The sequence below is a fragment of the Somniosus microcephalus genome, chromosome 29 (genome assembly GCF_052327205.1).
Source record: "Somniosus microcephalus isolate GS21.2 chromosome 29, FLI_Smic_1.0, whole genome shotgun sequence".
Classification (NCBI taxonomy): domain Eukaryota; kingdom Metazoa; phylum Chordata; class Chondrichthyes; order Squaliformes; family Somniosidae; genus Somniosus; species Somniosus microcephalus.
In genome coordinates, this window is record NC_141015.1 from 45486144 (window position 1) to 45511427 (window position 25284).

The following is a 25284-nucleotide window of genomic DNA, read 5'->3' on the forward strand; positions in this document are numbered from 1 at the left end:
GAAGTGGGGCCCACAGCAGCGTCAGTGACAGCAGCAGCCTGGGCGCAGAAACCGAGAGGCCTGTAGGTTTAAAACCTCACTATGTTGGGAGAGGAGGAGAAAAGGAAGTGACGGCCATCCCTGCACAGATTGCCCCCCTTCCCGAACTGCTGACCCCTTCGGAACTCACATTCGCTCATCCCATCCCCACATTCCCCCCAACCCATCCCATCTCCCCATTCCATCCCATCCCATCCCCACATTCCCCCATCCCATCCCATCCCCACATTCCCCATCCCATCCCCACATTCCCCCATCCCATCGCATCCCTACATTCCCCCATCCTATCGCATCCCCACATTCCCAACCCATCCCATCTCCCCATTCCATCCCATCCCATCCCCACATTCCCCCATCCCATCTCCACATTCCCCCATCCCATCCCATCCCCACATTCCCCATCCCATCCCCACATTCCCCATCTCATTCCCACATTCCCCCATCCCATCCCCACATTCCCCCATCCCATCCCCACATTCCCCCATCCCATCGCATCCCCACATTCCCCCATCCCATCGCATCCCCACATTCCCCCATCCCATCGCATCCCCACATTCCCCCATCCCATCGCATCCCCACATTCCCCCATCCCATCGCATCCCCACATTCCCCCATCCCATCGCATCCCCACATTCCCCCATCCCATCGCATCCCCACAATCCCCCATCCCATCCCCACATCCCATCCCATCCCCACATTCCCCCATCCCATCCCCACATTCCCCCATCCCATCGCATCCCCACATTCCCCCATCCCATCCCATCCCCACATTCCCCCATCCCATCCCATCCCCACATTCCCCCATCCCATCCCATCCCCACATTCCCCCATCCCATCCCCACATTCCCCCATCCCATCGCATCCCCACATTCCCCCATCCCATCCCCACATTCCCCCATCCCATCCCCACATTCCCCCATCCCATCCCCACATTCCCCCATCCCATCCCATCCCCACATTCCCCCATCCCGTCCCCACATTCCCCCATCCCATCGCATCCCCACATTCCCCCATCCCATCCCCACATTCCCCCATCCCATCCCATCTCCCCATTCCCCCCATCCCCACATTTACCGTGGGCCCTGCGAGATGCCTGGCTTTCCACTGCTGCCATTTTGGTCGGGAGCTCAGCGGCAAGTTAATGAGGGTCGGCCATTAAAATAGGCCGGGCAACCCCCTCCCCACCCACCCACCCCTCCCCCCCCGGCTGCTAGCTGGGCCCTTCCCCCACACATATATAGGATCTAGAGTGAGAATGGTGGTGTATAAGAGCAGGGGAGTTCTCCCCGGTGTCCTGATCAATATCTATCCCTCAACCAACGTAACAAAAACAGATGATCTGGTCATTGTCACATTGCTGTTTGTGGGAGCTTGCTGTGCGCAAATTGGCTGCCGCGTTTCCTACATTACAACAGTGACTACGCTTCAAATAGTACTTCATTGGCTGTAAAGCGCTTTGGGACGTCCGGTGGTCGTGAAAGGCGCTATAGAAATGCAGGTCTTTCTTTATACACAGCAGGATTCCTGTGGTATATGCTCATGTGCATTTCACTCTGTATTCCCCATGGATGCCACATTCTCTACATTCACATCTCATTTCCAGTCACGCTGTGACAGTATAAGGTTGCGACATACCTTGCTGAACGAATGCTCCGTATACGAGCCAGATGGCACTGTGTAGCGTGTTGGAGGTGGAGGGGGGGCTCTGAGGGTGTGTTGGAGTCTGTGTCCGGACCAACTGCACCCGATTGAGCACAAAGATCAGGACCCCTACCAAGGGGATAGCGGCAGCGATGCAGGCCCACACCGCCAGGTCAAAGGGAGCAAAGACCGAGAAGATGTTAATCTTCTCCTCCGGCTTTTTCAGGAGAATTCCAACAGAATAATCCATGTAGCGTTTGCTGAAATCCACGACACTTTCTCTCTCTGGAGTGATGGTCACGGCCGAGACTGCAATGTCAGCTTTCTGTAAACAAGAAAACAAGCATGGCTTACCATCATTATATCCGCACTTCAGCAAGAGAGCACCAGAGCTCCAGCGTTTGGCCCCTCGAGCCGGCTCCACCATTGTATGAGCCATTGCAGCTCTTTCCTTTCATCCCAATTGCCCTTCATTTCTCCATATCCCTGAATATCCTTCCTGCCCAAGTGTCTATCTCCCTTTTTAAACATCTCAGTTGATTTAACATTTATTGCCTTCTGGGAAAAGTGAGTTCCACATTCTCACAATCTGTCGTGTCAGGAATATTTTCTGGATTGAGCTGTTTTAGTTCAAATTCTAAGTAATGTCTCCTTGTTCTGCATTCCCTACTAGAGGGGAGGGTCATTCTGCACCTACCTGGTCAATTTCCTTCATTATTTTAAACACCCCAATCCGATCAGCCCTTCATTTCCTCACTTCTAAAGGTATATAACACATGAGGCTCTCTCGCTCCCGAGTCTGAAGATTGAGGGCCCAAGCCTCACTCCAGGATTTGAGCATACAATCTGTGGCGACAGTACTGAGCTGGAGCCACAATGGTTGAGATACCACCTCAGGGGGAAGGCTGAATGAGAGTGGCCACCACATGTCGCTAACTATCTCCCTTTTACAGGCCAGTGCTGGTGCTGGGCTCTCCTGTGGAGTGTGCTGACCCAGCTGCTGGATTACTTCACTGACCTGGGCTCCCTTAATGTGCCGGTATATTCATGGACCCAGATTACCATGGGTCTGTGATGCCGTTAGTTCTCCGAGCATGGAGGGTGGTTGACAGAGGTGAGCCCCGCGGCTGGATTCGGATAATATAAAAGAATGAAATGTAGTGGCGGCTGGTATAGCTGCCAATGGCAAGGCCACCCAGAGAAGCAACTAAGTCCTGAATAAAACTGCCCGTGAACAGAGCATCTAGATTAACAGGAACAGATGCCAGGGTGAGATTTAAAACCAGTCATTTTAATAAAGGGGTTGGAAAGCTCTCAGGTTTTGTAATCAGATTGCAAATCCAGAGCGAAATTAGACATCTACCACCTTAAAATTGGAAATTAAAACTTTCTTCCAAAAAGGGCTGATTCTGGTGGTCTGACAAGGCCGGTTTTAAAATTCTCATCCTTGTTTTCAAATCCCTCATGGCTTCGCCCCTCCCTACCTCAGGCCCTACAACCCTCCGAGATCTCTGAGCTCCTCTAATTCTGGCCTCTTGCGCATCCCCGATTTTCATCGTTCCACCATTGGCGGCCGTGCCTTCAGCTGCCCGGGCCCTTTGACCAAGCTTTTGGGCACCTGTCCTAATATCTCCTTATGTGGCTCGGTGTCTGACTTTGTTTATTATCGCTCCTGTGAAGCGCCTTGGGATGTTTTACTCCGTTAAAGGCGCTATATAAATGGAAGTTGTTATTGTTGTGGTCAAGGACTGATTGGATTTGTCTAATTAGTTTTGACTCCACAATCCCAGCACGAGAAGGAAAGTTAAACAGCTGCCCAGCTGATGTACCTTGGGGTGCATCCTGTGCCTATTTACAGCCATCACGTCCATACATCCCAATCACACTCACTAGCTCCTGAAACATTCTTCTCTTGGCTCATTAGCTTCATGGCATCAGAAACTCCACAGAGCTGGTGCTCAGAGACTGGCACTGAATTTAAACTATATGTTTTCCAAGTAATGTGATGGAGTAAATCTTGTTATAATAGATTGTGGCCTTCAGATTAAGCTGTGAGACACTAGTGTATGTATGCTTAATGTGTTTGTATGAAATTCTTTTTCCCACTCCATTAACAGAGGTGCTAACCTGCTTAAAATAATCCTTTGCGGATAGAAATTCATGTGTTGATGAACAGAGAGATAGCCAACAGTTTTCGCACTAAGTCCAGCTCTCCACAGGTACAGATTGAGAATGGGATGTGCATCATTCAGGTGCAGATCTGCTTCATTTATTTGGCCGCTCTGCTTTCTGAAGGGACGACAACAGATGTTTCTCTGTCAACAAGGCAGCTTGTCAGGCAGTGGGTGCCTCAACTTCGCAGCCCCCCAGGGAAGCTTGAGACAGGAGCCCGTGCTTCTCCATCAGGATGGATGGTAGACCAAGGCTGGACCATACTTGTTGACAGGTTACAGAGTGGCCTCAGCAGGGGCCTTTAAGTATGTGAGCTGTGAAACTCCCACCTCGGGAATCATCAATAATCCAGGGGCACGGAGGCGGGGAACCAAGGAGGAAATAACTAGCTTTTAAAGAAAAAGAAAGACAAATGGAGATTTGAGAACTGCGCAAAAGGCCAGCAATTCCATTTTAAGGAAGTGTCTTCTACGGGCTTCGCGTCATTGGTCTGTTATTCGATAAATTGAACCAGCAAAGAAACCATTCCTGCTAACCTTGAATATCTGGGAAAGAAGCTGTAAGATGGTGAGAACGTCTCACCAGAGAAGGGGTGCTGGAGCCTGAACCTAATGGGGCAAGACTTATCCCAGAATCTGCTTTCATATCTCAACCTAGATAAACAGCGAGATTTGTTCACCTTCCTCAGTCACTGAACGATTCTTAATCACAGAGACTGAGGTTGGTGTTTCAGTGGAACAGAATTTATCTGTTCGATTGAGTTCACAACACACTTTCCGCTGCTTTGAGCCAAGCTTTGCAGAAAGGAGTTCTCTGGTTAATTACCTGTCAAGGAAATGTCCAATTCATTTGTATTTTTTTCCCCATCTCGTTTCTTTTCTTGGTCTCACAAACGCCTCAAAGCTCGTCTTCTCCATGAACGACTTTGAAATGCAGCCGATAACTGCAGCTGAAGACCTAATATCAACACAGGCGTGAAGGGCTCAGTGGCCTCCTGCTGTGCTGAAATCTCTATGATTCTAACGCTGCTGTTATGTAGGCAAACATGGTAGCCATATTGTGTATAGGAAGATCCCATGAACTGCAATGAGATGAAAAACCGGTTCATTTATTTTTGGTGTTGTTAATTAAGAGAGGAATTTATGTCTGGGATAAACTCTCTGCTCTTCTTCCAACAGCATCTTTCAGAAGATCCAATAGCACATGGTAAATATCTTACCTGAAGGTCAGTTCGCCCGACCGTGCGGCACTCCCTCAGTACTGTCCCTCTGACAGTGCAGCACTCCCACAGTACTGCCCCTCCGACAGTGCAACGCTCCCTCAGTACTGCCTCCCAACAGTGCAGCGCTCCCTCAGTACTGCCCCCCGACAGTGCAACACTCCCTCAGTACTGCTCCTCCGACAGTGCAGCACTCCCTCAGTACTGCCCCTCCGACAGTGCAGCGCTCCCTCAGTACTGCCCCGACAGTGCAGCGCTCCCTCAGTACTGCCCCTCCGACAGTGCAGCACTCCTTCAGTACTGCCCCCGACAGTGCAGCACTCCCTCAGTACTGCCCCTCCGACAATGCAGCACTCCCTCAGTACTGCCCCTCCGACGGTGCAGCGCTCCCTCAGTACTGCCCCGACAGTGCAGTGCTCCCTCAGTACCGCACTCCCTCAGCACCGCCCCTCCGACAGTGAAGCGCTCCCTCTGTACTGCCCCTCCGACAGTGCAGCACTCCCTCTGTACTGCCCCTCCGACAGTGAAGCGCTCCCTCTGTACTGCCCCTCCGACAGTGCAGCACTCCCTCGGCACCGCCCCTCCGACAGTGAAGCGCTCCCTCTGTACTGCCCCTCCGACAGTGCAGCGCTCCCTCAGTACTGCCCCCCGACACTGAAGCACTCCCTCTGTACTGTCCCTCTGACAGTGCAGCACTCCCTCAGTACTGCATTGCAAATCAAGCCTAGATTATGGCCTCAGATCACCAAGTGAGACTTGTCATCACACGAGCAATATCAGCCTATCAGATAATTAGAGCAAAGTTAAAATGAAGATTCAAAATTCAGTCATCAAATTCAGTTTGAATTAATAAAGGAGTGCTCGCCTTGTTAATGAGTTCCCCAATCATTCCATTCCAGGACCCATTGGGAAGCTGACTGCCATATTTATGGTCCATGGCTTGATAGATCTCATACTTAAATCCAAGGTTCTTTGCCAGTGCATCAAGGACATCGATGGAAAACCCCTTGTAGCGTTTTGGTTGTCCCAGGATGTTTTCAGCTACCATGACAAAGGGCTCCTCCTGTGGATAGACACACAGCACAGAGCTGGAGGAGTGTAAAGACAACACTGCACAGCAACAGTTCCAAACAAGGGCGAGAGCTGCACCAACAGCAAGTCCTTTCTCTCTCATAAAGGATTCACAAGCAGACCCATTCAAAGAGGAATTAGAATCATCAGAGCAACCTTCAGTGATTAATTTGTGTTATTAATATCCATTACCGATAATGCTTATTGTTAACATCTTGTTTCTCTCTATGTATTTCTGTTGGGTTTTTTTCCTGAAATTTTTTGTTTAACCAATGAATGATGTCAACAGCACTGGGGGCATTAATCAGTACCGATAATTAGTACTAATATCCTGTCGCTCTGTCCACTTCAAGCAATTCCTGAAACTGTTTTAAACTGTTTGTGAAGGAAAGAAAGAAAGAAAGAAAGACATGAATTTCTAGCACATTCTTATATTCCTCAAAAATATCTCCAAGTGCTGGGCATGAAGGGAGATTTACCAACACACGCTGGAGGTGCGAATTTAGAAATTATATTTCCGCACCGCTCCTCGTGGAGAATAGAGCATGTTGAGAAGGGGGGAAATGAACAGAAGGAAACGAGCCAAAGGCTTATATGAAGTTTTTGAAAGCAGCAAAGGGGATGGAAAGGGGGGAGTTCCAGAGGGCAGGTGGCTAACCACCAAATGACTTGACGGTGCAGTGAAGGAAATGGGGACGAGAGGCAGACTGATAATGCAGATCACTAAGGTGGGCTGGACTGAGGCCTTTCAGCAATTTATAAACAAGGCTTATGGAGTCAATGGAACTTGGCAAGGACAGGAGTGATGGGAATATTTGGCAGGAGTGATGGGAACATTTGCCAGGAGTGATGGGAATGTTAAGCAGGAGTGATGGGAATGTTAAGCAGGAGTGATGGGTGTGTGTAGCAGTGTGCAGGTCTTGAATAGAAGAACATAAGAATTAGGAGCAGGAGTCGGCCATACGGCCCCTCGAGCCTGCTCCACCATTCAATAAGATCATGGCTGATCTTCGACCTCAACACTTTCTTGCCCGCTCCCCATAACCCTTGATTCCTCTGGAGTCCAATAATCTATTTATCTCAACCTTGAATATACTCAATGACTCCGCACCCACAGCACTTTGAGGTAGAGAATTCCAAAGATTCACAACTCTCTGAGTGAAGAAATTCCTCTTCATCTCAGTCTTAAATGGCCGACCCCTTATCCTGAGACTGTGCTCCCCAGTTCTAGATTCTCCAGCCAGGGGGAAACAACCTCTCAGCATCTACCCTGTCAATCCCCTTCAGAATCTTGTATGTTTCAATGAGATCACCTCTCATTCTTCTAAACTCCAGAGGGTATAGGCCCATTCTACACAATCTCTCATCACAGGACATCCCTCTCATCCCAGGGATCAATCTAGTGAACCTTCGTTGCACCACCTCTAAGGCAAGTATATCCTTCCTCAGATAAGGAGACCAAAACTGTGCCCAGTACTCCAGGTGTGGTCTCACCAGAGCCCTGTACAATTGTAGCAAGACTTCCTTACTCTTATACTCCAACCCCCTTGCAATAAAGGCCAACATGCCATTTGTCTTCCGAATTGCTTGCTGTACCTGTAAGCTAACTCTGTGTTTCCTGTACGAGGACACCTAAGTCTCTCTGAACACCAACATTTAATAGTTTCTCACCATTTAAAAAATTCCGTTTTTCTATTCTTCCTACCAAAGTGAATAACCTCACATTTCCCCACATTATACTCCATCTGCCACCTTACTGCCCATTCACTTAACCGGTCTATAGCCCTTTGCAAGCTCTTTGTGTTCTCCTCACAGCTTAATTTCCCACCTAGCTTTGTATTGTCAGCAAACTTGGATACATTGCACTCGGTCCCTTCATCTAGGTCATTAATATAGATTGTAAATAGCTGAGGCCCCAACACAGCACCCCACTAGTTGCAGACTGCCAATCTGAAAACGATCCGTTTATCCCTACTCTCTTTTCTGTCTATTAACTAATCTTTTATCCATTCTAATACATTACCCCTAACCCCATGTGCCCTTATCTTGCTTAACAACCTTTTACGTGGCACCTTATCGAATGCCTTTTGAAAAGGAAAAAAATGCAGGCTTATGGGGATAGAGCAGGGGGAGCGGGACTAATTGGATCGCTCTTTCAAAGAGCCGGCACAGGCACGATGGGCCAAATGGACTCCTTCTCTGCTGTATGATTCTGATTCTAGGTGAGGACAGGAGTGTTTTGGGAGTAATGGGAATGATGGACTGTGTCCAGGTGGATACGGGCTGGGAATTATCTCAAAGCTCTATCAGTCTAACACAGAGGTCTCCAGTTACCAGAATAGTGACCACTTTCAGGGTGACTCCTTGCATGTCACTTTCCAAGCGTCGCTCCTGGAGACTCCCATTCAGGCCCTTCACTGGATCCCAAACAGCCAACTGCAGAGGGATTACAAGGAACAAGTCAATAAATAAATCAGTGCTAGTTTTCTGAGAGCAAAGTAATGAAGAAATGTCAAATCCTTTGATTATTCGATATTCTTGTCACAGGTTTGCTTCTGTAGTGCAAATAAATGATTGACTTAGATCCTCAATAAAGATTGTGAGTCCCAGCTGTCCGTCAAACTCAAATCCATCTACTCCATTGATTCTCAATCTAAACTCCAGGCAAAGAAGCACATTTACTGAGACTTTCCATAACTCGAATGACAAAAGAACCAATATCGTTTTAGTCCGTGGATGGGAATGGTGATTGTATTGTTCTTCAGTTCAGATGGCCCAGTTGGATGAAAACAATTACATAATACTACAGCGTTAAAGGAAAGGACTGGCATTTCTACAGCGCCTTTCCCTACCTCAGGATGTTGCAAAGCGCTTTACAGCCAATTAACTACTTTTTGAAGTGTAGTCACTGTTGAGATGTAGGAAACACAGCAGCCAATTTGCGCACAGCAAGCTCCCAAAAGCAGCAACGGAATAAATGACCAGATCATCTGTTTTAAGTGTTGGCTGAAGGATAAATGTTGGCCAGGACTCCGGGGAGAACTCACCTGCTCTTCGAATTGTGCCATGGGATCTTTTACGCCCACCTGAGAGGGCAGACCTCGGGCCTCTGTTTAACATCTCAGCCAGAAAACGGTACCTCTGAAAGTTCAGCACTCCCTCAGCACTGGCACTGGGAGTGGCGGCTTACACTATGTGCTCAAGGCTCTGGAGTGGGACTTGAACCCACGAACACTCACCGAGCGCTCACCGAACACTCACCAGTCACCGAACACTCACTGGGCACTCTCCGGGCAGTGTCAGCAGAAGCCCAGCAACAATCTTAGCCAAAGACTGAACTGAGCTCAGTGCAGAGATTCAGACTGAGGAATGTATTTTTGTTTCTTTTTCACCCACAATAAAATATTTATTCATATTTTTGCAGTTAATTCTTTTCAGTGATGACCATCACCTGCCTAAGGGGCTGTGGCAGCAAAATGATTCTAATAATTGGCTGAAACACAGACACCTTAGGTTGGCAATCGGCCAGCTTGTTCAAGTCAACCATCCTGCAGCATCTGGATCACAGCATCTGTCCGCATCTCCTTCAATAAAACTACATTGATGGTATTCCTCCATCTTCTCTTCAATCTTCTCCCCCCGCCGACAGCATTGACTGTGACTGGGAGACAGCTGCCACTTGCAGCAAGCTCCCTCCCCTACCTCACCCAAGTGGCCATTATTCATGCTTGGCCCTTGACATTGAGGCTGCTCGACTGTGGAAATCTTCATGGCTAAGCCAGACCCAGCTCTCACCTGATTCTGCATGTGCACACTTCCCCAATTTTTAATTAATTTTGCTCACTACTTTACTTCACAAGCACTTACATTTCTGTAGAAAATACCCCCCCCCCCCACCCCTGCACCCCCCTCCAATTCACCCAGTTTTTTCTGAGTGAGTTTGTACAAAGAAACACCAGAACCTCTGTGGAGGGAGGAATGTTGGGTTAAAGGTTTGGTATAATTCCCAGCTCGATGGCGGAGTTTAGCCTGATACTGTGTGGAGTATAACTGTGGCTCAGACTGAAACCAGGTATAAGGAGTGCGCACAGACTCCCTTAGACCTCCGGAGCACTGGAGTTGACCTCAATGTTCACACATAAGAAATAGGAGCAGGAGTCGGCCATTTGGCCCTTCGAGCCTGCTCTGCCATTCAATAAGATCAGGGCTGATCTTCTACCTCAACTCCACCTTCCTGCACTATCCCCATATCCCTTAATATTCAAAAATTTGTCAACCTCTGTCTTGAATATACTCAACGGCTGAGCCTCCACAGCCCTCTGGGGTAGAGAATTCCAAAGATTTACCACCCTGTGTGTGAAGAAATTTCTCCTCATCTCAGTCCTAAATGGCTGACCCCTTATTCTGAGACTGTGATCCCTGGTTCTAGATTCTCCAGCCAGGGGAAACATCCTCCCGGCATCTACCCTGTCAAGCCCCTTAAGACTTTTATATGTTTCAATGAGATCATCTCTCATTCTTCTAAACTCTAGGGAATATAGGCCTAGTCTTCTCAATCTCTCCTCATAGGGCAATCCCCTCATCCCAGGAACCAGTCTAGTGAACCTTCGTTGCACTCCCCCTAAGGCAAGTATGTCTTTCCTTAGGTAAGGAGGCCAGAACTGTACACAGTGCTCCAGGTGTGGCCTCACCAATGCCCTGTATAATTGTAGTAAGACTTCTTTACTCTTATACTCTAATCCCTTTGTAACAAAAACTAACATACCATTTGCTTTCCTAATTGCTTGCTGTACTTGCATGTTAACTGTCTGTATTTCATGTACAAAGACATGAAGGACCCTCTGAATGCAAATACTTCCCAGTCTCTCACCATTCAAAAAATATTCTGCTTTTTTGTTTTTCCTACCGAAGTGGATAACTTCACACTTTCCCACATTGTATTCCATTTGCCATGTTCTTGCCCACTCAGTCAACCTGTCTATATCTCTCTGCAGCCTCTTTGCGTCCTCCTCACAGCTTACTTTCCCACCTAACTTTGTATCATCAGCAAACTTGGATATGTTACACTCAGTCCCTTCATCTTAGTCATTAATATAGATTGTAAATAGCTGAGGCCCAAGCATTGATCCTTGCGGTACCCCGCTAGTTACAGCCTGCCAACCCGAAAAAGTCCCTTTTATTCCTACTCTCTGTTTTCTGTTTCATAACGAATCCTCAATCCATGCTAATATATTACCCCCAATCCCATGAGTCCTAATAACCTCTTGTGTGGCACCTTATTGAATGCTTTTTGAAAATCCAAATACACTACATCCACTGGTTCCTCCTTATATCTTAAAAAAAACTCTAGCAGATTTGTCAAACACTATTTCCCTTTCATAAAACCATGTTGACTCTGCCTAATCATATTTCTATTTTCTAAGTGCCCTGTTACCACGTCCCTAATAATAGATTCTAGCATTTTACCTACTACTGATGTCCGGCTAACTGGCCTATATTCCCCGTTTTTTCTCTTGCTCCTTTCTTAAATAGTGGGGTTACGTTTGCTACCTTCCAATCCTTGGGGACTGTTCCAGAATTCCCTAGATTCTAGAAGATTAATACTAGTGCATCCACTATCTCTGCAGCTACCTCTTTTAAAACCCCAGGATGCAGGTTATCAGGTCCAGGGGATTTGTCGCCATTTAGTCCCATTAATTTCTCTAGTACTATGTCTTTACTTATACTGGTTTCTTTAAGTTCCTCATTCTCTCTAGTCCCTTGGTTCCCCATTATTTCTGGAATGTTTTTTGTGTCTTCTACCGTGAAGACAGATACAAAGTATTTGTTTAATGTCTCTGCCATTTTCTTATTGCCCATTATAATTTCTTCTGTCTCTGCCTCTAATGGGCCCACGTTTACTTTCACTAATCTCTTCCTATTTACAAACCCATAGAAACGTTTACAATCTGTTTTTATGTCTCTTGCTAATTTACTCTCATATTCTTTTTTCTCTTTCCTTATCAATTTCTTGATCCTCCTTTGCTGAATTCTAAAATCCTCCCAATCCTCAGGCTTACTGTTCTTTTTGGCAGCATTATAAGCCTCTTCCTTTGATCTAATACTATCTTTAGCTTCTCTTGTTAGCCACATTCTAGATGCTCATGCCCACACTCTCTAAACATTTCATTATAACTGCTGGAACAGGTTCTCTGAACATCTGTGTAAGCAAAGCTCTATCCTGACCCTCTCGCTCCATCCCGTCCCGCCCCGTCCTGTCCTGTCCATTCCTTCCAGTCCCTCCTGCCCAGTCCAGAACAAGGTACTGCCACAGTCTTGGACCGAGACTGTTGCAGAATGAATGTACCATCAGATTAAGGGCTTGGCTCCTGGTACAATTGTGTCCCATAAGCATAAACGCAGTTTACAAGGTGCACTCATATATCGGAGGCAGCACCCGGCAGTACAGGATGAAGCTGCACTTAACCCATAGTCTCAGCGTGTAGCAGAAGGTGGTCAGCTCCCTCTTAGCTTCAGCATCAGCAGCACATAAACCAGCCCAGTCCATGTCTCCAGAATCTAACCATGTCTCTGCTTTCGGTCAGTGAAGAATAACAGTTACAGGATCAATGTGCAATTAGTGAGGAATAACAGAAAATGCTGGAAAAACCCAGCAGGCCAGGCAACATCTGTGGAGAGAAAATAGAGTCAACGTTTCGGGTGAAAACCCTTTGTCACCCAAAACGTTGACTCTATTTTCTCTCCACCGATGTTGCCTGGTCTGCTGAGTTTTTCCAGCATTTTCTGTTGTTATTTCGGATTTCCAGCATCTGCAGTATTTTGCTATCGTGCAATGAGAGGGGAGCTGGAAGTACGGGTATATTCTGTGCATTGGTCAATTTGCTGATTGCAAACCATTCTGTCCTTTCTATTCCCCAAGTAAGACTATTCCATTAACTATCTACAGACCCTGCTCTGCAACACGACCGTGTAGATAAGGGGGGGGGGGGGGGGGGATGTCCTCTGGTCACTATTTGTAGTGAAATTATAAACCAGTTCTTTTAGTCGGTCAGTTTGGTTCAGTTGGTAGCACTCCCTCCTCTGAGCCAAGGTGGCTGTGAATTTGAGCTCCGTGTACTGGCCACAATTCTTTCCTCAACCGACACTAAAAACTGATTCACAGGTCATTCATCTCAATCGCTGTTTCTGAAACCTTGCTCCGCACAAATGCCCTTGTTTTTATTTACACAGCAACAGGCACTGCAGGCCTTTCTGTTGTTTTCAGTTCTTCAGCCACTAAACCCATGTCCCTTACTCTGTATCGGTCCCTCCTTCCTACAGCTGGGCGATCACTCGTGTCGGGAGAGTGGTTCAACCTGACATGACTATGGGTGCCTTTTGAGTAAAGCAGGAAGTGTAATCTTGCATGAGCAGTAGAGTGTGACCCACAACCAGGTGCAGCCTGCAGTATAACTCAGATCTTGCTTCACACTCTGCAATTGTTGGTCTCGGACAGGTGCAGTATAACTGCATTCTCAGCTAACATTTTATCACAGCTAACATCCCTGACACACACAATCACATGAGCACCAATTGTCACTATTGGAGGCTGCTGATAGAATGCTACAATGGAGCAGTTTGTCACATCAGTACCACGGCTGTGACTGGCCCAGAAACTGAAAATTAATCTCACTCACATCCATTGACCTGCATAATTGTATGATCAGATTTGAATTCCAGAGGTGAGGTGAGAGTGACTGCCCTTGACATCAAGGCAGCATTTGACCAAGTCTGGTATCAAGGAGCCCTAGTAAAACTGAAGTCAATGGGAATCGGGGTTGGGGGGGGGGGGGGGGGGAAACTCTCCACTGGCTGGAGTCATACCTAGCACAAAGGAAGATGGTTGTGGTGGTTGGAGGTCAATCATCACAGCCCCAGGACATCGCTGCAGGAGTTCCTCAGGGCACCAATGATACCAATCGACTGCAACAGGACATAGAAAGGCTAGCAGAATAGGCAGACAAGTGGCAGATGGAATTTAACACAGAGAAGTGTGAGGTGATGCATTTTGGCAGAAGGAACAGGGAGAAGCAATATACACTTAATCGCACAGTGTGTGCAGGGACAGAGGGACCTGGGAGTTAATGTGCATAGGTCCCTGAAGGTGGCAGGACATATTGAGAGAATGGTTAACAAAGCATATGGGATCTTGGGCTTTATAAATAGAGGTATCGAGTACAAAAGTGGAGAAGTTATGCTGAACCTTTATAAAGCACTGGTTAGGCCACAACTGGAATATTGCGTCCAGTTCTGGTCACCACACTTTAGGAAGGATGTGAAGGCCCTTGAGTGGGTGCAGAGGAGATTTACCAGAATGGTTCTGGGGACGGGGGATCTTAGCTACAAGGACAGGTTGGAGAAGCTGGATTTATTTTCATCATTGCAAAGGAGGTTGAGGGGTGATTTGATAGAGGTGTACAAGATTATGACAGGCTTGGATAAGCTAGACGGGGAAAGGCTGTTCCGACTAGTTGATGGTACAAGGACTAGGGGACACAGATTTAAGGTTTTGGGCAAGAGATACAGGGGAGATGTGAGGAAAAACTTTTTTCGCAGCGAGTGGTGATGAACTGGAATTCACTGCCGACGGAAGTGGTGGAAGAGGAGACACTCAATGTTTTCAAGGGGAGACTGGATAGGCACTTGAGGGAAATAAACTTGCAGGGCTACGGGGATAGAGCGGGGGAATGGGACTGACTGGATTGCTCTACAGAGAGCCGGCACTGACTCAATGGGCTGAATGGCCTCCTTCTGTGCCGTTATGACTCTGTGACTCAATGGCAGTGTCCTAGGCCCAACCATCTTCAGCTGCTTCATCAATGACCTTCCCTCCATCATAAGGTCAGAAATGGGGATGTTCGCTGATGACTGCACAGTGTTCAGTTCCATTCGCAACTCCTCAGATAATGAAGCAGTCCATGCCCGCACGCAGCAAGACCTGGACAATGTTCAGGCTTGGGCTGCTAAGTGACAAGTAACATTCGCACCACACAAGTGCCAGGCAATGACCATCTCCAACAAGAGAGAGTCTAACCACCGCCCCTTGACATTAAACGGCATTACCATCGCCAAATCCCCCACCATCAACATCCTGGGGGTCACCATTGACCAGACACTTAACTGGGCCAGCCACATAAATACTGCGGCAACAATAGCAGGTCAGAGGTTGGGTATTCTGCGGCGAATGTCCTGACTCCCCAAAGCTTTTCCACCATCTACAAGGCACAAGTAAGGAGTGTGATGGAATACTCTCCACTTGCCTGGATGAGTGCAGCTCCAACAACACTCAAGAAGCTCGACACCATCCAGGACAAAGCAGCCCGCTTGATTGGCATCCCATCCACCGCCTTAAACATTCACTCCCTCTACCACCGGCGCACCGTGGCTGCAGTGTGTACCATCTACAAGATGCGCTGCAGCAACTCGCCAAGGCTTCTTCAGCAGCACCTCCCAAACCCACGACCTCTACCACCTAGAAGGACAAGGGCAGCAGGAGCATGGGAACACCACCACCTCCAAGTTCCCCTCCAAGTCACACACCATCCTGATTTGGAAGTATATCGCCGACCCTTCATCGTCACTGGGTCAAAATCCTGGAACTCCCTCCCTAACAGCACTGTGGGAGCACCTTCACCACACGGACTGCAGTGGTTCAAGAAGGCGGCTCACCACCACCTTCTAAAGAGCAATTAGGGATGGGCAATAAATGCTGGCCTTGCCAGCGATGCCCACATCCCATGAACAAATAAAACCCCCCGAGATTTTAGATTTTATTATACTGGTAGAACTACTGTTCAAATGGAGTCTGTATAAAACCCCATTCAATCACCACAAACTCCACACCCTCCCCACCGACTCCCTCTCCCTCTACGGCCACTGTCCCAGCTTCAACCAGACTGATCACAACTATGGCATTATATTCGACCTTGAGCTGAGCTTCTAGCCTCATCACAAACACCGCCTACTTCCACGTCCGTGACATCACCCAACTCCACCCCCGCCCCAGCCCACCTGCTGCTGAAACCCTCCTCTGTGCCTTAGTCACCTCCAGACTTGACTATTCCAACGCTCTCCTGGCTGGTTTATACGCTCTGTAAATTCCAGTTCATGCTGCCCGTATCCTATCCCACACCAAGGCCTGCTGACCCATCACCTCTGAGCTCGCTGACCTACATTGGCTCCTGGTCCCTCAATGTCTCCAATTTAAAATTCTCATCCTCAGGTTTAGATCACTTCATGGCCTCGCCCCTCCCTAGCTCTGTAATTTTCTCCAGTCTTACCGCCCTCCAGACTCTCCTTTCCTCCGGCTCCGGCAGCTTGTGCATCCAGCCTTCCTTTGTCCCACTGTTGTCGACCATGTCTTCAGCCACCTGGACCCCATGGCTCGGGAATTCCCTCCCTAAATTCTGTCGCCTCTGCACCTCCCTCTCCTCCTTTAAGCCTCTCCTTAAAACCCACCTCTTTAACCAAGTTTTTGGTCACCTCTCCCAATACCTCCTCCTTCAGTTTGGCGTCCATCGTTTCTGACTATGCCTCTGTGAAGTGCCTTGGGATGTTGAATGTGCTAGATAAATGCGAGTTGCTGTTGTTGTTGACTTGAAAGGCACTGTTCAGCTTGGGGTACAATCGGACGTTGAGGTTGTGAACAGTCTGGCTCAACCTGAGACAGTGGCCAGGGAGGGGGGTGGAATCGATGGAGAGGCTAAAGAGTTTGTGGCGTGGGCCGAAGATAATGGCTTTGGTCTTCCCGATTCTATGTGAAAGGACAGTTCTTTTTGTTACTGTCCATCAATCACACGCAGAAATTTCGCTAGCAAAGGCAAGGCAGCTTTTTCCCCAGAGCCTGAATACAGTGCAGTAATTTGTAGGTATATGGTGAGCATGTCTGAACATTAACTGGTGTCTCAGTGTCCCTGGGCTCGCTGAGAGCTTTACTCAGAGACATTCTGTTGACTGCTTGACTTAAACTGATTGGAAAATTAGTTATTGAATTTTCTTTCATTCTGCCGACAGAAGGAATCTCATAATTAATAATTCAGGGCAACTGTAGAATTACTTGGTTCTAGACATTAATTCCCTGAGACCATCACAAGCTTTATTACAGATGAAAAGGAATACAAAGGAAAGCGATTGGATGGATTTAGTGGTTTGATATTGTCTCGCTCAGCAATCAGGCCTGGAGCATACATCACTCAGCGTCACACCTCTGCCACTATTGGAAAGCACAGGAATTGTGCTTAAACACATTGGAAATGCTTCACTCCAGAACAATGCTCCTTCAATCCCTCCTTTTTCTCACCCAGACTCAGCAACAGCATCTGTAACCGTGGGGTGAAGCTTCCAGTGGTAGGTCAGTGAAACCCAACTTCACCTCCAAGTCTCCTCAAGCCCAAGGCTGCTAACCTGCTGTCTGACTACCTGCCACACCTGGAACTGTCTCCAGCTCAGTATCAGTAAGGGGAAAGCCTCACTCCCCCAATGGAGATGAATGAAAAGCGTACACAATTGGGAGAGGAAGCTTTAAACAGTCTTTTCACAGGCATTTAGGAAACTCAACGAACCTTTTGACTGAAACATTTGTTACCTTGTGAGGCTCTGGCTAGTGACGGTGGGAACTAGTGGAGGGTGTTAGAATTTATTAACCGGGACAGCTCAAACTGTGCAGCAATGATGACTTACACTTAAACAGCCGCTTTATGTGGAAAAATATCTCAAGAGAATTCACAAGGGGGCGGGAGGAAGATTTGAACATGGCAGGAACTGGTGAAAGGTGAGCAGGAAAGGGAAGCTGACTTAAGGCAAGGTTGAAAAATGCAAGTTCTCCAAAACTATTTAAGTTGGAGGTGTTGCCGGGCGGAGAGGTTTGGGAGCGAGTTCCAGTGTCGTGTCTGATGGATGACACCAGTAAGAGCAGAATGAAGAGATCAGCGACGCTGATGCTTCCGAACTGACACTTTCCCTCTATTTTCTAGCACGTCAAGCCATGCCAACTAGCCAGTGTCTCAACACCACCATGTCCCCACATCATAGCACAGTAGCTGTGTATCACGGGTCACTCAGCACATGCAAGTCCTCAAACAACAAAGCAATGGGGAGATTTGAGCCTTCCAGGAAAATAAACCCAGTGCTGTCGATCCTTGCAATCCAATCGCGAGTCCTGCAGTTGGGGGATGGTTTCATGTGGGAAATTTAAGTGTAACTCTCCAGGTGTTTACATTTTCCTGTGAGTTACAAATACTAAAACACTTCCGCAACTCACTGGACTTGCGATTAATGGAAGCTTTGTCAAAGTTGGAAATGGCCAGCGACCAGGGCCAGTGACTAGTGACCAGGGCCAGTAACTAATGACCAGGGTCAGTGATCAGTGACCAGGGCCAATGACCAGAGCCAGTAACTAGTGACCAGGGCCAGTGCAAATGACCAGTGACCAGGGCCTATGACCAGGGCCAGTAACTAGTGACCAGGGCCAGTGACCAGTAACTAGTGACCAGGGCCAGTGACCAGTAACTAGTGACCAGGGCCAGTGACCAGTTGGCTGAAAGATAATGAAATCTAGAAACCCACTTACATTTGAGTGTACACGAGGGTGTGCCACTGGCTGTAGCGGGGGGTAATGTGTCAGTGGGACAGATGCCAATGGCACGTGTAGGAGAGGCTGCCATTTCGCTCCCATGACAGGTGAGAGCAGCTTCAGGTGGCCATCCAATGAGCAGTCTGATTGAGACTGGCTCCACTCTCAGATTGGCTGCTGAAATGCCAAAGGGCTGAGGTACCGTGCAGGCTAAACAATATTTCATTCAAAGTTACAGAGCAAGTGAAAGGACAGTGAGGAGGGTGCTGCAGGAAGGTGGGGCAAGATGATGGAGGGAGACTTAAATGAGGAGAAAGATTTTAAATTCAATGTGTTGGGGAGAAGGAGCCAATGCAGGATGAGGAGATGGGAAAGTGGCACCTAGTCCAGATTGGGATACGAGAGAAGGGGTTCTGGAGAAGTGGAGGGGACACTCTGAATTGCTGTAAGAATGGGGGTGAAATTGAACTTTGGTGGGTGCGCATTGACTTCAATGGAAAGGGAAATGGGGGGTGGGTGTATAATAGGCAGTCAATCTGCTACCCCCTGGTTTGGAATAATATCCCTTTGAAAAGACACATCTGGGGACAGTGGTAGTTTTTTGGGCAGACATTCTCACGTTCCTTTCCCCAGCACATCCTGTGTACACTTTCAGACGGCCCCATAGCTTGTTCCTTCAATAGGATTTTGTTAGTGACACTCCGTAACATCCTTGTCACTGAGAACTGTCAGTCGCCCTGTGTGTGGATGTATCTCTGACTTTCAGTACCGATCAACCATCAATTCTCAACATTTTCCTAATTCAGAGGAGCAGGAAAGGACACTTTGGTATTTCTGGGGGATTTCTGATCTTCACCAAATATTCCTCAGTGTTTAAAACCATTTATAATGCCTCTGCCCATTGGCCCCTTTCACAGGATGTCCCTCTCATCTACACACCCCAATTTCTCCCACAATGTAGTGTCACTCACAAACATCGACTTTACTCACAGAATCTACATCAGGGACCATGATAAATATTATTATTATAAATAGTGAAGCTTTCTGATCTCCGCAGAGGGAACATTTGGACAGTTAGATGATGAAGGGTTACTCTCCACGCCATGCCCACATCATTGCATGGATTCGCAAAACCAATTGTGAAGCAGTTGTAACCACTGATCCACGATTCAATCTGCCTACAAAGATGGTCAAACAATTCCTCCCACCTGTGGGAAAGCCAATCAGCAGACAGCAGTGATCAATATTACACAGCTGATTGGATGAGAAGGCAGATCCTGTGCCAACTCCTTGAGTAAACCCAACAGATACCGTTTAGTGAGCACTTGGCGAAGCTAGAAAGAAAAGGCCCTGCGTCTCTATAGCAAGTTTTAGGACCTCAGGACCTCCCAAAACGCCTCCCACATTCCACCCTCCGTAAACTTGAGGTCATCCAAAACTCGGCTGCCCGTGTCCTAACTCGCACCAAGTCCCGTTCACCCATCACCCCTGTGCTCGCTGACCTACATTGGCTCCCAGTTAAGCAATGCCGCGATTTCAAAATTTTCATCCTTGTTTTCAAATCCCTCCATGGCCTCGCTCCTCCTTATCTCTGTAATCTCCTTCAGCCCCACAACCCCCCCACCCCACTCCTCACCGCCCCGAGATATCTGCGCTCCTCTTATTCTGCCCTCTTGAGGATCCCTGATTGTAATCGCTCAACCTTTGGTGGCCGTGCCTTCTGTTGCCTAGGCCCTAAGTTCTGGAATTCCCTGCCTAAACTGGTCCGCCTCACTACCTCTCTTTCCTCCTTTAAGACGCTCCTTAACACCTACCTCTCTGACCAAGCTTTTGGTCACCTGACCTAATTTATCTTTATGTGGATCGGTGCCAAATTTTTTGTCTTAAAATACTCCTGTGCAGCGCCTTGGGACATTTTACTACGTTAAAGGCGCTATATAAATACAAGTTGTTGTTGTTATAGCCAATTAAGTACTTTTGAAGTGTAGTCACTGTTGTAATGTAGGAAACATGGCAGCCAATCTGCACACAGCAAGCTCCCACAAACAGCAATGAGATAATGACCAGATAATGTGTTGAAGTGATTCTGGTTAGCCAGCAAGGTTGCTGAGGCCACAGTTGGATGCTGTAATGAGAAGATGGTAGGGTTGGAATTCTGGAAGGAGAAGGTCAAAGGAGCCAAAGAGCCTCCTTCAATGAACCAAGCTGGTCATCTGGCGATAACACTCTTTTAGTGAAGGCGGGGAATTATGGGACACAGTGGCAAAAGAGATGTGACGACTGAAGCCTGCAGGCAACAGCTGGGGTTTCTGCAGATGTTCTGCTTTGAAGAGAGTTCCAGGAGGTGGCTGGAGAGGTGGCCTGTGTGGTGTGGATCACAGCGAGGACTTCATCAGTTGCAGGTCAAGTGCTCACCTGCTGAAACCCGACACAGAGCAAAGGATGGCGGATGAAATAGGGTCCCTGGAGTGTCTTTAACTAGAATACTTAAATGTTATCCATTGGGAGCTGTTAATGGGTTGATGGGCACATCCACTCCGATCACACGGCTCAAACACTGCTGTGTTCTCTTTATTATGAAGTATAGATGTCAACATTCTGACAGAGACGGGAGTATTATTCCAGTTTCCCCTTATTAAAATGTGTGTACGTTTGGCAATCATGATTGTCTTCAGGGTTTTGCTTGTTTACATCCAGATTCAAGGTTTTCAGATTGTGACCAAAATGCAAATTACTGGTCACTTGTTAATCATGAGGTGAGTTTCACACAGAATTATAAATGATGCCTCGTGGCAAAATCGAAATAGTTCTTCACTTGGTTGTCAGCAATCCCAGAAACCAAAATAACAAATCAGAACAAGGAGGCAGAGAGCAAAAATATCTCACAGCAACACACTTCTGCTCTCGGGTGATCTTGTCTAGTTCATGATTGCCACCCCTACTAACATAACTCTAAATTCTTTGACATAACATTAGGGTAAAGATTACAATGGCTGCTGTTCTGGTATAAATGCTCAATGCACTTGTACCAAAGCCCTCTCCGTGCTATTTTATGGTTATTTTTAATGGGTTAACTGACCAGAGAAGAACAGTTTCCCACTCACTTAGCCTATCAAAGACTCTTGGTAATTTTGTGCTCCCATCTACACTACTTACTCTGCCACCAATCCTTGCATCATCAGTGCACTTAGATATATGGCTTTCCAGGGCTTGTTGATAAATTCTCAACACTTGGACATATTGAGCTGATAGAGTCAACTTCAGTACAGGAAATGTGGGCTTTCTACGTGGTACTGATATCTTTTGAAGTACCTTAAAGGGGCAGTGTCTGTTTTACTGCCATACGTTATCGGATTTACAGTGCTGCAGGATTGGTTTCTGAACCATCACATGTTTTCATCACTCGTGAGGGAATTTGTGAAGAATCCAAAAACAGAAGAAATATCTCAATAAAAACGCCAACATCTATACTTGGGAGAACATGCAAATGGGCGATTTCTTGGCTCTAGTCTTATTTTCCTTTCCTACCCCTCATGTCCAGAAGGGAACGCCTGACACTGCACTACACAGGACCATGGGCCCATCCTTACACTCAATACTCTCAGTCTGCTGCTCAATCTCAGCTGCATATTTTAGATTAAACTTCTAAAATATTTTAGATTAAACTTCTAAAATATGCAGCTGAAATTGAGCAGCAGACCGAGAGTATTGAGTGTGTCGAACATTCAGAGCTGGGTAATGGGCGGCCAAACATATTAGTGGGAATCAGGACTGACAGAAATGGCAATGAGTGAATGAGGGACTTCAGTTACGTGGAGAGACTGGGGTTGTTCTCCTTAGAGCAGAGAAGGTTGAGAGGAGATTTGATAGAGGTGTTCAAAGTCACGAGGGGTCTAGACAGATTAGATAGAGAGAAACTGTTCCCATTGGTGGAAGTGTCCGAACCAGAGGATACAGATTTAAGGTGAGTGGCAAAAGAACCAAAGGCAACGTAAGAAAAAACTTTTTTATGCAGAGTGGTTAAGATCTGGAATGCATTGCCTGAAAGGGTGTTGGAGGCAGATTCAACCTTATCTTTCAAAAGGGAATTGGATAAGTATCTGAAGGAAAAAAAATTGCAGGGCTACGGGGAAAGGGTGGGGGGAGTGGGACTAGCTGAGAGTCGGCATGGGCTCGACGGGCTGAATGGCCTTCTCCCGTGCTGTAACCTTTCTATGATTCTATGAGTGCGAGGGTTTGGCCTGATATATAAAGCAAGTTAATGGGCCGCCATCCTTTCCTATACAAGAGGCACGGTGTTAGGGCTGATTAGTGGTGGAAATGGACAATGGATCAGGTACCCGCAGCAGACCCTGCCCGATATAAACACTTGCAATAATACACCCGCCCAACGCCCAAACCCACCCACCCATCTGACCAAACCTGCCCAATTTACCCTTCCAGTGACTTCCATGGTGAGGTGTATAACGGGCAGCTGATCCACTCGCCCCCATTCTCCAACACCACTGACATTGTGGGACACTAATAAAAAGGTGAAAAGAGATGGGGGGGGGGGGGGAAGACCCCGGGATGTCCTCGGACCTGTTCCCGCTCGGTGGGAATAGCCTGGTTTACACCCTTAACTGGGTTGCCACTTCACTGCCGGTGAAGTTATGGCACTGCAGTGGGAGCAGATCCGAGGAAATTCCCGATCCCGGTAAATGAGGAATGGGGATTCAGTGAGGCCGAAGCTGGATTTCCAGGTCTGTCGACTGCAGCAGGAAGGAAATGCTGAAGCAAAGAATTCCAGTTATCAAGCTCAAGAACTATGAGACTGTGCAATGCGTCTTTCTTTCAATCAACAAGCAACAGAAGGTATAATTACAGCTTGTAAGGAACAAGAGAGGACAATTCAGAGGAGAACTGGGTATTGTTACATTCATAAATTGTGAAAGGAAAGGTTTTGATGGAGCGACAGAGGTTGGGGTTGAGAGGCGCATCACCTGTTTAGGTGACAAGCTTCTTCTTGTACCTTGTCCAGGAGTGTGACAGGTGTCAGCAGAACCTCCTAAAATAAGACAGCTGGATCTGTGGTGAAGGACAGGAGGGCTTGGCTGAGATTCCAAACAGCAGATCTCATGATGGAGGAGTTGTGAGAGTTCAATCTGAGGTCAGAGAAGATGGGAAGGCCGGAATTTCAACTTACAAAGAACAAATAAGTATACAGACATCAATGTCAAAGAAGGGAGACATTAGTTGGACTTGTAAGAGGTGTGAAGAAGCAGTGCCTTTGAAGAAGTGAAAGAAACAACAGTGCAGCGCTCCCTCAGTACTGCCCCTCCGACAGTGCGGCGCTCCCTCAGGACTGCCCCTCCGACAGTGCGGCACTCCCTCAGTACTGCCCCCCGACAGTGCAGCGCTCCCTCAGTACTGCCCTTCCGACAGTGCAGCTCTCCCTCAGTACTGACCCGACAGTGCAGTGCTCCCTCAGTACTGCCCCTCCGACAGTGCAGCTCTCCCTCAGTACTGCCCCTCCGATGCTGCGGCGCTCCCTCAGTACTGCCCCCCCAACAATGCAGCGCTCCCTCAGTACTGACCCTCCGACAGTGCAGCGCTCCCTCAGTACTGCACTGGAGTGCCAAGCTAGACTGTGTAGTGATGTCCTGGAGTGGGACTTGAACCCACAACTAGTTGGGAAGCTCTTAATTATTTGAGCAAAACTCTGGGCTAAAATTAACTCCAACATCCTTCCTGTATGTGAGGGGAATGACTCATTTCTAATGGTTATTTAACAGCTTTTACTGTTGTCCATCCACAGTAAATAGCAAGTAGTATCTCAGAATATTAAAAATAAAGTTTCAATCCCTACCAGAGACTTATGGCTGTCAGAAGAAATTGATCTCACGTCTTGTGAAATACAGCAATCTGTGTTCTAGTTGGAGCAATATTTCTATCAACGGTTAACAGCTTTTAATTGTGGTTTTTAGCATTGGTCCTTTGTACAGAGATTTTAAAGAACACGTGTTATCAAGTCATTACAATCTAGACTGTTTGTCAGTCACTATCCATTACAGGAGGTTGAGAGCTGCCAGTCAGATTCTCTAAATCCTACAAAGATTGTACCGGAGTAAATCATTCATGTCAGTGTTGAATTATTTACTCCTGTTGAATGTATTAATTTGCTGTTATCCGCTTGGTGTTTGCATTGATTCAGTGGGGAATTGGTTGCACTATCTAATCTAAACAGAACTCAATTAGACAAAAATAATCCATGACTGCAGCTCCAAATTTACTGGGAACAAGGAGTGAGTGCACCAATGAACTAGTGTGCAATTGTACCGCTCCATGTGGAACTGAGGCAACAGCCCACAAGGCAACAGATTCCATCCTCAGTCTGTGCTGAGGTTGTGCATTAATAGAGACAGAGCTTAGAGTCATTGGGGGTGAAATTCAGTTGGCTGCTGTGGTAAACCACTTTTATCGTTCACTATCGTTACACTATAGTTATCACTGTTATATCGTTACTCTATGGTTATCACTGTTCACACTGTTG

The 25284-nt window shown here is 47.3% G+C and overlaps 1 protein-coding gene across 2 annotated transcripts in view; it reads right to left on the reverse strand.

Annotated features, from left to right (window-relative positions):
• The window catches only part of LOC147098708 (glutamate receptor ionotropic, delta-1-like), a 563200-nt gene that overhangs the window by 40511 nt on the left and 497405 nt on the right, over window positions 1–25284 (reverse strand). For both annotated transcript variants that reach the window (XM_085970762.1, XM_085970761.1), the window contains exons 7-9: window positions 8477–8578; window positions 5937–6134; window positions 1675–2005 (exon numbers count right to left, since the gene is read on the reverse strand). In XM_085970762.1, the coding sequence (XP_085826888.1) occupies window positions 1675–2005; window positions 5937–6134; window positions 8477–8578 (631 nt within the window). The remainder of the gene's footprint in view (window positions 1–1674; window positions 2006–5936; window positions 6135–8476; window positions 8579–25284) is intronic.